Source organism: Charadrius vociferus, unplaced genomic scaffold (assembly GCF_000708025.1).
Source record: "Charadrius vociferus isolate BGI_N301 unplaced genomic scaffold, ASM70802v2 scaffold379, whole genome shotgun sequence".
Taxonomy (NCBI): Eukaryota; Metazoa; Chordata; class Aves; order Charadriiformes; family Charadriidae; genus Charadrius; species Charadrius vociferus.
The window spans coordinates 242,849-256,389 of record NW_009649938.1 but is presented as its reverse complement, the minus strand read 5'-3'; the positions used below and the strand labels follow the sequence as shown (position 1 = coordinate 256,389).

The following is a 13,541-nucleotide window of genomic DNA, read 5'->3' as shown; positions in this document are numbered from 1 at the left end:
TAAGGAAACTTCTTTTCCTTACAGATGTCTGAAATCTAGTGCTGAAGTAAGCTTTTCAACCCTAATACAGCATCTAAACAATGACTTTATCTTCAGAGATGGTGAATATCAGCAGCTTCCAGGTAAACCAGTGGGAAAGGCTGCTGCTCAGGAACTTTCATACTGCACAATCTTCTACATAGGAGGCACCTTTTAGGCTTTAGGTATATAATATTAGGCTTCCAGATTTGAGAATATAATCCAAGTTTTAAATAATAAAACTTGTATTTGAAAAATCTGTTCTGTATTTTAGTAATTTTAGATTAGAAAACTTCCAGAAGAAATAGCTAGCACATACCTAATTTTAAATTAATCTTAAATAAAGATCTATCTTGTTTTCTTTGAGACTTATAATAAGTTGGGTTTTTTTAATATAATCAATGGAATTATTAGTATACATTTAGATAATAAATTGGAATGTTTTAGACCTAAATTGTCATTCACACACAGAGAAAGAAAGTATAAGACCAATCAGTTCCTGAAGTTGAACTCACAGAAGCTTCCTTTAAGCTCAGTTTCAGTTCTGAACATTAAAAAAGTAGCAGAATTTGGGGGGGTGAGGGGGTGGGGTGTATTTTTACATTTTACAATAATGGTGAAACATTACCTAATAACAACGAACTTTCAGACAGTCATATTGGCATTCACTAGAAAAGACAAACTACAGTCAGGAAAAAAATCTAGTTTGCTATACTAGTGAAAAAAAAGCTTCAGATTCTTGTATAAATTTCATTTGTCTTTTGGAGAAAGTGAAATTAAAGCATACTAATGAAAGACTTCAAGTCTTGGATATAGAAGACTAAAATGTGTGTTGATTAAATAGACCTGAGCAAGTTTCAAGCTTATTATTTCAATTTATTATTAAAACTCTGTAACACTTAAACAACAGGAAATATGCTATGTGTAAGGAATGGTACACATTAAAACAAAGAATAAAAAATATAAAATTAAGCACAAGGTTTAGACAGAGTTAGAAACAAAATACTTAATAATAAATCTAAAGCTTCACATTTTGAATGAGGAGCAATAAATGCATTAGCTTATAAATACAAAGTTGTATTAACTTCACAAACATCCAGACTTCTGAAGAACCATCTTTCTATAACATCTTCCATATTTCATACATTTTATTTAGAACATTCTGTCATTCTAAGAAACAGGACTGAGTACGTAATATGCTAGCTTTCTCTTGGCATCTAAATTAAGCAATTGTGATTTCAAATGTTGGCTTAGTATGGATTGTAACTGTTGTTTAATTGACACACATTTTTCTCTTTGAATCCCAGGAATAGAGTATGTCACAGTTTTGGGAAATTTGGTATTTAAAAATAAGGTTCCAAAACTTACCAGATACCATCTTTAGCTTAGTATTTTCCCAATATGGGTTTTACCCACATGTAACTTCACTTTTTTTGGCATGTTAGGTTTCTCTAAAGAGCATAAAACAATAGCAACAAAATTATTGTCAAAACAGTTGTCTTTAAAGACATGTCAGTATGACTTTTTTGCTTAATTCATTAGCAAGTATCTTCAGAACATAGTATGTATTTCAAATCCTGTTAGGTGGACGTATGCATGTTTGTAAAGTGTTTTTTGATAAAATAAACAGCTACAAAAGCAAGAAACATCAGCAACGCTCTCAAAACTACAACAGTGATACAAGCCTCATTGCATACAATTCTGAACTCCCAAGGGGGGTGCCATCTTGAATAATCTATAAATAAGCATATAAATACAAGATTTATTGGGAGTACATACATTTAAAGTAACTGAGGAATATAAACAGAAGTGTAAAATTGTAATACGTACGGATAATTCTATCACGTTCCAGATTTCCTGGAAAAAGGGAAAAAATAAACAGTTTTACCAGCCACTCACTCTCTCCTTAAATCTCTACTAGACAGCTGAAACAAACTCATCAGATTTATAATCAATAAAATTTGAAAACCTCTGAGAATTCCCATTATAAACCTTAAAAATAAAACAAAAGCTGAAATATTTTGCTAAGAACTGAAACAAATACCTCCTAATCTTAATGTTTCCATAAAGCTATTATTGTTTATAACAATGACACAGATGGGGGAGAGGGACCTATTGTACAGCCCCTTTATTTTCAGTTTGAACCCCCTCTCCTTTGTCTTCCTCAAAATAATAAATACTGTTTAATATTCAGAATATACACATGAGCTAGTAAATACTATCAAATACAATTTGATGGATGAGAATGGGAGACAGACTGTTTCCTAAGTGGGGCCTAATCCTGGGATCAGGTATAACCTGGTATTCCTTGTATCTATTTTTCAGAGGTGTCTGCTACCTAAAAATTAAGACCGACATGCTGAATGTTTTTAAAGCTACACTAACATATATGTTGAGCAAATATAATAATTAACTGTTAAATAGAAACCACAAGCCTTACTCCCAGTTTATTAAATAAAACTTAAAAACCTATGTCCTAACTTTAGCCACAGGAAACTTTCAGCTTGTGACTTCCTAGCAGGTAGAAGTTGTCAGGTCTAGAGCTTTCTGAAGAGAGATGACCTGCTGTCTCTTACATTTCACTCCACCAAAATATGATGCATGCTTAGCAATTCATGACTCTAATTCATTTTCTTGAGTTAAAAGAATTACCCTGTTTAATGAATTAATCCTGTTTGCTATGGAGAAAATACTTTATAGCTACTTTAATAATACTTTAATCAGTATGCAGTCCCTTTTCCCACAGACATAACCAGATGAGAAAGACAATGTGTCTCCGAGAATAATTTCTTTTACAACTCTAACAAGAATTACTGACCCAGAATAATTTTCTCTCAGTTACTGTGACTGCTTACAGAGTGTATAAGCATGAGCTATACTGATGCTCAAATGTAATTTTGCTGTGGCTACAACGGTCACAACAGACTCAGTAACCGCAATTTAAGTATTTTAGCCTAAATACAACTGAATAGTAGCTTTGCAGTTTCTGAAGGCCTATGAGACTACTCAAGAGTTGCTGCTAAATGCTATTTTGAAAAGTGTAGCTAGATGCTGATTTTTTGGTGTGATTAATGAAGTCAGCAGAATCTCAGGGTGCAACAGAAACAATAATACATTTAACTACAATCCTGAATTATACCTGTCTATAATCAAACGAAGACTTCATAATGATCACTGAGGTCCAGAGTCAGTAAAATATGAACTATCTGTTTCCTGAATGTACATGGCATTAAGAATACTTTTAACTTACTTGTGAATTGGACCTGAGAGATTACCATTGAGGAGTAAAACAAAGCTTGCAACATTCTCTATCAAGTAGGTGGTTGTATTTTTTCCTTTTACGTATTGCATTTTACATTAGCTTTTACTTACTACACAGTTTATTTTCACAGGTGTCCCCTTTTGCGCAATTACTGCATGATTTTCCTTCTATGTATGGTCTTCTTCGAAAATTACCACTACAAAGGAAAAAGTTTCATACATAATTTTAAATGATTTGTTAAAACTATCTTAAATAATTTGTTGAAGTAAATACACTGAAAGTACAATGAATTGCTGACAATTCGTTAAAAACATCAGAATAATTTTCCTTGTTTTCATTTTCATTGTTCTATCCCTGTGAAAGAAAAGAATCTTAAAAAGCTATTATTTTTCTTATGGGAAAATACTCAGGCTTTTTATTCAAATTTTACATTGGTATATGAACTACTAGACTAGGATAGTCTGAATGGAGCTTGGTTTTAATTGAGAAAAAGGGAGATTTTAGAGTGGTAAATTTTAAAACTGACACACTCCCCAGTAGCTTAAAACAAACTATTTGCAAAAAAAGGGAAATATTCTGAGCTACTTACTGTCGAATTTTTGAGAAACAAAACTTTCATTCCACAAAACGCAAATGTCCAAGAGTAAGTATACAGTCTTTGTGAAGACAGCAGGATCCTTATGTGCTTAAGTACTTCCCCCAAAGGGAGCCGAAGTGTTTAAGTATAAAGATCAGCCTGCACTACTTAACACTGCACGTTCTCAGAAAGGGTCCTTATACATCTAATTCCTGAAAATGACGATGCAGATACCATCATCCTGATAGCTATACTATACTACTAGGTAATGGGAAACACAGTATCCAGTCTATGCTGCATCCATTCAAGAAGATGAAGCAATGCTGTTTCACAGCCTAATCCTGGGAACACGGTGCCGAATTTAGTCCCCTGAAAGGACAGTGGACTATTAGTTAGCTCTGCTCATCACTCTACTCATCTCCACAGTGGGCACTGTGGACATTCCTCAAAGGAGATAATAAAAGGAGATAATATGCACCAAGACCTGTCATAATTTTTGCAGGATTCTAAGTCTGTATTTACACCCTGTATCATCTATATTTACAAACAAGACCTACACACCAGACATGCAGAAGTAAGGGTTGGTATAATGTTGTTGTACAAGATGGAGGGAGAAGAACACCCCAAAAGATTATCTCCAACTTACTTTGCTACTATTCTTCTTTGAAATGTCTTTTATATACATTCACCCACAGGTATACTGTTGACCTGAGTTTTATCCCAGTAGCATCTACAGTGGCATATTGAAACCACATGCCCTGACATGCAGTCCAGGCAGTAATAAAATTGAATGGGGATCTTCTGATCCCAAGAATTGAGCAGAAGTTTTGAACTTGTCAGAGAAGAGCAGGAGAGTTGTTAATAGCCTTAATAATAAGCCTTCCAGTACCTAAAGGAAATATAGGGAGGGACTCTTTATCAGATACTATAGACATAGAATGAGGGGTAATGGCTTTAACCTGAAAGAGGGTAGATTTAGATTAGATATTAGGAAGAGATTCTTTACTGTGAGGGTGGTGAGACACTGGAACAAGTTGCCCAGAGAAGCTGTGAATGCCCCATCCCTGGAAGTGTCCAAGGCCAGGCTGGATGGTGCTCTGAGCAACCTGGTCTAGAGGGAGGTGTCCCTTCCCATGGCAGTGGGGTTGGAACGAGATGATCTTTAAGATTCCTTCCAACTCTAACTATTCTGATTCTCTCTCTCTATGTATATATAAATATCTCAAAAATAAAAAGTTACAGGTTAAGTAACTTATCTTTTGGGTGACTGTCCATATATACATTCACAGCATGCGTGATTCCAAACAGTAGCCCACACAGTTATCTAAAAAAAAGTCTCAGAGTCCACAGTAAGAAAGACCGAAGGACAAAGCATTGCTTCTAGAAGCTCTGGCAAGAGCATAATGCCTCGTAACAGTGTGAAAGCAGACCCACTTGGTGACTGTGCATGTTTCAATCGCTTTTTTTTTAAAGAAGATACGTATGTTGCCTGAGCTTCAATTCAGCTAGTCTTTCTTGGTATCAAAAGCTTCCACTGTAAGTGATAATTACACTACTTCACATACTTCATAATCCATTGTGAAATTTTCTTTGAGAAGACTGATAGAACTCTCAGTCACAGATCCAGAGAGACTAAAGGCCTTGCCTTTTTCTCCAAGAAGCCCTATCTTGTCATTAAAAATAAGTAAATCTATCCATCTATCCGTCTATCTACAGATTGCTTAACACCTACCTTGTAGAGTGCTGCCTCATTGAGAAGGTGTAAGGAATGGGGAAAAAAGGCACAAATTAACTACTGGAGAGAGAAAAAAAGTCACTCTCACAAGAAACTTCTGAAGCAACAAGGTGGATTCTGAAGACTATGCTACTTAAATGAAATAAAATATCATATGGGCTTTAATTTCATTTGTCTTGCTGGTTTAGGCTGCAGAAACTAAAAGTCTGTCTCCATAAAAAGTGATATTATTGTGTTTTAAGTTTTGTTTTTTTAAGAGTAATAATTTAATTTAATTAATCATAACTACTGTTCCATTTGCTTCTGACAGCTAGTGAGTATTAAGCTGACGTGTTCTGTGGTGTTACAGGTGACTGCCTTTTCCCCCATATGTATAACTTTATATTTACTTCCGGTGATTTTCATTTACCACTTATAGTGACTAGCCACTGAGGTCCTCTAACACTGGATTGAAAAAGAAACTAAACTACCTTAATGAAATATTAATAATGAAAAATAACAATTAAAAAGAAAAGGTAATAATATTGATAAGGAAATAATGAAATATACACAATACATACAAAACCCAGTATATGACCTCCTGGGATGATGATCATTATCACCGGCAGGCACAGGGAAAGTCCCAGACTGGACTCAGTGATGGATGGGAACTGGATTCCAGATCTGGATTCAGGATCACACAGACTGGAATCAAAGGCAGAGAAACAGATAGAGTCCACCTTAGATGTGTCAGCCATTGAAGAGCGAGTGCTAAACCTTTGATCCCTCAGCTTTTATGCTGAGCATGATGCAGATGGGATGAAATACCCTGTTGGTCAGTTTTGGGTCACCTGTCCTGTCCACTCCTTGCCGCAGGTGGGACTCCTCTACATTCTTCTGCTCCTGACCCTCCAACGGGGTACATAAGAAAGTTAGCTGACCCTGGCTGATATAGCAATAAGTATAAGCAGGAGCCTCTCTGCATACCACGCCTTGATATTAACTATAAACATCAAGCCTTATCACTCTGGTAGCAGACACTTTCTGAAGAATATGCTGTTACTTTCAGAGTTGGAAGAAGCTTAACTGAAAAGTAAAATTACTGAAAAGAAAATTGGTTCTGTTTTACCTCAAACCAGGACAGTTCTCCACCTAGATTTTAGTAAAGCCTTCGACAGTGTTTCTCACAGCATTCTCCTGGAGAGACCAGATGCTTGTGCCTTGGACAGGTATACCCATCACTGGGTAAAAAACTGCCTAGATGGCCAGGCCCAAAGAGTTGTGGTGAATGGAGCTAAATCCAGTTGGCGGCTGGCCACAAGTGGTGTTCCACAGGGCTCAGTACCGGGGACTGTTCTCTTTAATACCTTTATTGATGACCTGGATGAAGGGATCAAGTGCACCCTCAGTAAGTTTGCAGATGACACCAAGCTGGGTGGGCATGTTGATCTGTTTGAGGGTAGGAAGGCTCTACAGAGGTCAGGCTGGACCGATGGGCCAAGGCCAATGGCATGAGGTTCAACAAGGCCAAGTGCCGGGTCCTGCACTTGGGCCACAAGAACACCATTCAGTGCTACAGGTTTGGGGAAGAGTGACTGGAAAGCTGCCTGGTGGAAAAGGACCTAGGGGTGTTTCGACAGCGAGTTGAGTATGAGCCAGCAGTGTGCCCACGTAGCCAAGAAGGCTGACAGCATCCTGGCTTGTATCAGAAATAGTGTTCCAGTACCTGGAGTGTGGTGATGACTAGTGGCAAGGTTAAGGTTTACCTATTTTCCCAGACAGTTTAGGAAGGGGAAAGGCTGCTAGAAGATGGTCTGTCTGCTCTAACTCCACTTGTTTGTGTGGTGATGTAGAGACCAGCATTCTTGGCATCAAGCAGTGGACAGAAGAACAAGGGCACGTTAGACTTCATCTTAAGACAGCTATTCAGTTTAGTCACCAATTCTCCAGGATGCACAGAACAGCACAGCGAACCAACATGCTATGTTGTTACAGATTAGAAAAGTGACAAGGCTTTACAGACTGCTGCTGATGTCAACTAGTCATTATTCTGCACTGGGAATTGGAAAAAATTTAGTTCAGATTTTAAACAGAAAACAACAACAAAGTTCCATACCCCAGCAAGTTTCCAAATAACAATTAAAGTACAAGTCCAGTTTTGGGATACAGGGAGAGAGATGGACAGGGCTCAATTAATTTTTTAGTTCAGACTAACTGACCTCCCCAGTAGTGGCCCAGGTTTGCTAGAAGAAAAAGAAAAAACAGTTTTCATGTAAGCTCACAAGCCATGTATGTTTTAAAAATGACAAACAGATTGTATATGCACATGCTTGATTATGGGCTACACATTATTAAGAGATAAAATACATTATTTTACAACTAGGTATATCTGTGTTTTCAAACTTCTCCTGCTTTAGGAACAGCACCAGATAGGGCCTGTGTTTTTTCAGAATATCAATTTAAATGTTGCCGTTACCTTTTTCTTGCATTGATCATTTACTGTTTTCTAATGCTTAAATAACATTTGGCATAATCACAGCTATTAAATAGACAATAAATGATAATGTAATTTTATTTTATTCGGTTACACCGAAAGGAAAAGTAATTGATCTAACACCTGTGCTATTATTTGTATCATTTCTAAGGAAAAAAAAAAAGCAAGATAATGTAAAAAGCTAAAGTACAATTAAAAAATGTATAAAACTCCAAGAAGTAATTCCAGCTCTGACAGCAGTTGCCTGCAGCAACTTTCTCATCTATTCTGTTTCACTGGAAAAAGAAATCAATGAAGTGGAGCATGAACCAAGTTTGGGATTTGTTTTCTTAAGATTGGCACAGAATGAGACTTATCAGTAAAGTTAGCAGATTAAAAAGCTGAGCAAGTACACATTATAATGCTTATGGTTTTCTTGATAACTGAATTAGACAACCATCATTTTCTCTGATTGCATTTACAAGACTAACAAGAAATAAAGAACCCAATTTACTTTCAGCTAAATGTCATTTCAATTGCTTTCATATTTTTTTAACATTTAAACCAGCAACCTACCCTGGTGAATAGTTGCAGATAAAATTTGCTGCGTTTCGTATTCCTGCAACTTCCTTACACAGAGTAACAGCACAGCCTATTTTATATGAATCATCCCAAACAACCTAAAAAAAAAAAAAGGTTTTAAAATAAATTAAAAACTACACTCAACAGTACCTTAGTCTAATATGTAGAAAGTTTCTGTTCTTTTCAGAGATCCTACATATTATTTTCATTTTGCAACTTCTGATCTTTTTACATGTTTAAAAAAATTCCTGGTAAGTGAGCTTTTAAAGATGAATTTCAAAATATTCACCCCTCAAAATGAAGTGACCTACGCTGTAAGTTTCCAGAATCTTCTACAGAACAATTTCAGTAAAAGTCAATGACTTTATGATCCAGGGGTAGATTCCATGGAACAAAAGGGAAATTAGTGGCAACTACCCAATAACTCCTTTAACTAATGTTAACATTCATAACTCAGATCTCCAAGAAGGGCTTTTCCTCTGTGCTAGAAGTAGTCTGGCTGATTACTACTGTAAACTTAAGTCTGAAAGCTTTAGCACTGCACATTTTCAGACTACTGAGTGTTATCTGCCATACTTAAGAGATGATTTACTATAATTTACAATTTGGGCAGCTGCTTTTTCTTGGGAGATTCTTCCTATACCTTCTGCATATGAGTAACCAAACTGTACTGAATTCAGGTAAAAATGTTTAACTATAGACCTAGACTACGTGGATGATCATACATTCTACTTCTGGAAAACTTAAAAGACATAGTGAATTACTCTCAGTATCTTACCGGTACAAAAAGTACAGGCCTCAGACTAAAAAACTGATTTTAACATCCCCCAAAGTATCTCTTCAATTACAACTGCAAGAAATGGTTATGTTCAACAGACATAACATTTGTTTGAAAAGAATCTTAATGTTTAACGTGGTCTTAACTGAATCCTGGTTTAAGGACTAAGCATTTGCTTGATTCTTTATGTAACAGCTTCACATATTTTTTTTTTTTAGATTTCCACCATTTTGAGATTTCTGTGTTGTCGTTCTCTTAGCAGGTCTACATAGCCTATCCATTTATGATTTGTAAATTTTACCCATTTTCAATTTTGTGTCTGAGCCTTCAAGACCACGATGGCTCCTGGATCATGCACGGTCTTTGATTATCAATTTTGATGACATATGTACTTTTACATGTTCCTTGGTGTTTAACTCATGTACTCCTCTTGTTTTTTCCAGTGATTAGTTTCCTTTGTAATTCTGCCTGAAATACTGCCTGAAATGCATGATGCATTGATATGACTTAACTATGTGCAAGAAGAAAGGAACAAGCAATATTAATCAGGCGATTAATTCACTTAGAAGTGAACAACACTCTGAGAGAAATGTGCAAAAACCTCCAGAATTCTATGTAGACAAGGCTGAAGAGCAAATTTAAAAATGGTAGGAACTACCTTGCTACATAACTTTTTGTCATTTATTGTGCCAGGGGAAAATGAAAAATGCTTTCCTAAGATATTGCCTAGTGCTAATCTTCTAAAGATTTATTGCCCGATAAACAGGACAACTTAAATCCTCCCGCCTTGCTTTTGAATTTGTTACAGGGGCAGGAAACAAGAATTAACACTTGAGGTGAAATACGTGAGAAAAGACATAAAAAGAGGTGCAAAAAGCCCCAAACAGAAAATGTTTTGTAAATAATTTTGGTAACTTTAAGTGTTTTCATTTCACAATCCAAATCCAGCTACCATTGTGTCTGGTAACAGTTTCACTGTAAGTGTACTCCACAGTATTTTCATCTGTAGTTCACACAAAAAAGCAGTCTAAGCATCTTTGAATACTGAAATAAGAAATTAGAGTCACTTTTACTAGGTAAGATCTACTTGACATTAATATTATTGTCTGCTTTAGATCAGTGAAATACTATGTGTTTGCTCATAGATTAAACTAATTCTACTGCAAAGCTTATTTTTTTAAACATGAGAATGAGTAAATCCATATAAAATATTGTGTTCAAAGATAAGCTTTACTTTCCCAGCAGAATTTTGTACCAGAATTACCACTAATAAATCAGAAATATGTCATAAATTGCCTCTTTTGCTGTTGATGCTCTTTTTTTCCCCTTCTTTTTTTTAAACAAGATTTGTAAAGAATACAATTTACTTTGGCTGGATCTTCCTCTTCTGTTAATGCTTCTACTAAAGAGTACCCACAGACATTCTCCATTTACTGTCATTTTTTCAAACTGCATCTCCAAACTTAGAGAATTTTGAACTGTGTGGCTTTGCAGCTAGAGAATTTGCAACGATTATTTTATAAAGTTCATGTAGTACTGATACAATGAAATAAGCAGTGAGGCTTTCAGTGAGGCCAATACTGTGGACAAGAAGAATGGATTATTACAGAAGACAAAGAGGTGAACCAGTGTAGGGCTAACCAGGAGTACAGCCATTGCTTGAGATTACAGAAGACAGTCAGCTGTCCACTACAAATCATATATAGAACTCTGTATTATTTACAGCCTCCTACTGATTCATCTGGTAGGCACTATACAGGACATTTTACCGAAGACAACTCTTACCTGAATGTAATGACCGCAAACCTTAGTACATTTCTGAACTGTGAAAGTATAGAATCTGACCTCATCATACCACGATTTGATGGCATCAGCAACATAGAATGCCTGATGACTTCCGACCTAAATATTCTCTCCAATAGATGTGAAATTAGGATGGCACTGATGTTTCTTACGTAAGTATACATTATGTTCAAAAATGCATTTATTTGCCCATGCCCTTGCAGTCCTTGCCAAAGCTGCATCCCAAGTCTGCAAAACATGAAAGGTGAAATAGTTGTGCAATGTTAAGTTACAATTGGATCTTAAACAACCAGATAAAACCAGCTGGGCAATACAGTACAGACAGATATCACATGCTGACTTTCACAAAGAAATACTTTACCTTATTTAGGCAAGTATCTGTGTTTTATTCTCATTGCCTTCTCCCCTTGCAGCACAAACTGATTTAATTAGATGAGTTTTTACCCCTTCACTGTTGAAAATTAACTTTGTAAAAGCACTTGCTAGCAACTGAAAAGATGTTTGAAATGCACTTTTATGTTCAGATAAGAAATTACTGTCACATTAATTAAACCTGAAACTTTTTTTGCATTTTTTTTTGTTGAACAGGATTTCTATCTGATACATACAAATGAATTCAAATTAGAAATGCACAGCTACTGTAGATGTAGGTGTATAAATCTTTTAAGTATTTTTAAGAGAGCATCCAGAAACAAATACTTACTTTTACTATGGTAAAGCACACTGTAGCATTTTACAGACAGCTTCATGAGGTAAACATACCAATGTCTGGCCAGTAAATCATTCTGCTACCTCTTACTTCTGTGCAGTCTGCTACTGTTAACAAAACTGCTGATTCCTGAACATGAACAATCTTTGGTATTTGTCTTCCAGTCATTACTTTTTCAGCAAGTTTCTTCTACCATTAAAGTACCTTATGTCTTATATAAAAGAACCTGTGTTTTTATTGCCTAGGTTCATTGGTGTTTGTATATTTCAGTTCACTCTCAGGCTCTATGTGGATCTCACAATAATTCCACTGGTTGCCAATACTGTTTTCTCCCTAAGGCCTTTAGTTTTTTCTAACCCTATTTCTCCATGCATACCTTTATTCATAACTTTTCCTGCTTTTCCTATTCCTGAGTACCAAAACCGAGTGTGGTGTCTTTCCCAAGCTTCTTCATTTCCAAGATTATACCACCTTATCTGCCATTCTGGCTTCAAAGCAACCTAAGCAAATGGCATTCTTTGCCATCAGTATCTGAGTACATGCCTGTTTCCAAGCCTTCCTCAGGGTACTCCACCTTTAGCTCCTCATTGCTCACATTTTCCTCTTGGGGTACAAAGTAAACTAAATATCAAACATCCAGTTTTTCTGCATCTCCTTCAGTTTTGTTTAAGCCCTTCCAGCAAAAATTTCTGACTGCATTGTTTTTTGGTTATGACAAACGAAGATTCTTCCCTGCCACCAGAAATCCCCTTCAGCCACTGTACCGCAGTTCATACCCCAGCTTTTGATGAGAGCCTAACTCTTCTGGATCCGTCCTGCTGCTGGACCATCATTTCTTCCACAGGAAAATTTTCTTAGGGTGAAATGTGACCACCTGCAGCCGGCATGTGTCACTGTATCCCCACCCTGCATGCCTGTTGTTTCTAGACTCACCTGTCTACAACCACCTCAGCTGACTACAGTATTTCATATCAAATAAACGCGATGACATCTGAGCACAGACAGTGACCGCATCCCGCCCACCTCACCCAGGGACCACCAAGAGACCCCCTGTCCCGCTGTCCCATCCCACCCCGGCGGGGCTCTGGAGCCACCCCTGCACCCCCAGGCCTGTCCCTACCATGTACCGCATGTTGCTGGCAGCCGGATGGACTTTGGTGCGGAGGTCATTGTGGACACACACGCAGTCCTCCACGAATGCCTTATCCGTGATGCTCGGTAGGGCAGGCGACTGCCAGGCCACAGCCCCGAGCACCGGCCACAAGGCCAGCACTGTTATAAGTTAGTCTCACAAAGTGAGGCGAGGAGACGGAGCCAATTAAATTTGAAGGATTTATTAGCAAGCGGCAGCAAGCAAAACAGCGTTGGGCGGCCCGGGAGTCTCACTCCGCCGACGGCGCGCACCTAGGTTACAAAAGTCTTTGGTTTTATACCCTTCTACTTCCGGTATAAGCGTTTCTCTTAGTGGTGTACTCTGCGTCTGTGCGGTTTGTTGCTAGGGGGTCGTCCTCTTTCTTCTTTTGCTTTTTGGTGGTCGCAGGGATGAAGGCTCCATGTCTTCCTGAGCCTCCCCCCTTCCCTTCCTCCCAAGTCTTATCACAATTTATGATGTTAGACTAACTCGA

The 13,541-nt window shown here is 37.2% G+C and overlaps 1 protein-coding gene across 1 annotated transcript in view; it reads right to left on the bottom strand.

The window, feature by feature from the left end:
• Positions 1–7,771: 7,771 nt before the first annotated feature.
• Positions 7,772–13,541, bottom strand: part of LOC104292095 (glioma pathogenesis-related protein 1-like) — an 8,423-nt gene continuing 2,653 nt past the window's right edge. Inside the window, exons 2-6 of the mRNA XM_009891418.1 lie at positions 13,037–13,188; positions 11,360–11,435; positions 11,190–11,227; positions 8,621–8,724; positions 7,772–7,814 (exon numbers count right to left, since the gene is read on the bottom strand). Coding sequence (XP_009889720.1) covers positions 7,772–7,814; positions 8,621–8,724; positions 11,190–11,227; positions 11,360–11,435; positions 13,037–13,188 — 413 coding nt within the window. The remainder of the gene's footprint in view (positions 7,815–8,620; positions 8,725–11,189; positions 11,228–11,359; positions 11,436–13,036; positions 13,189–13,541) is intronic.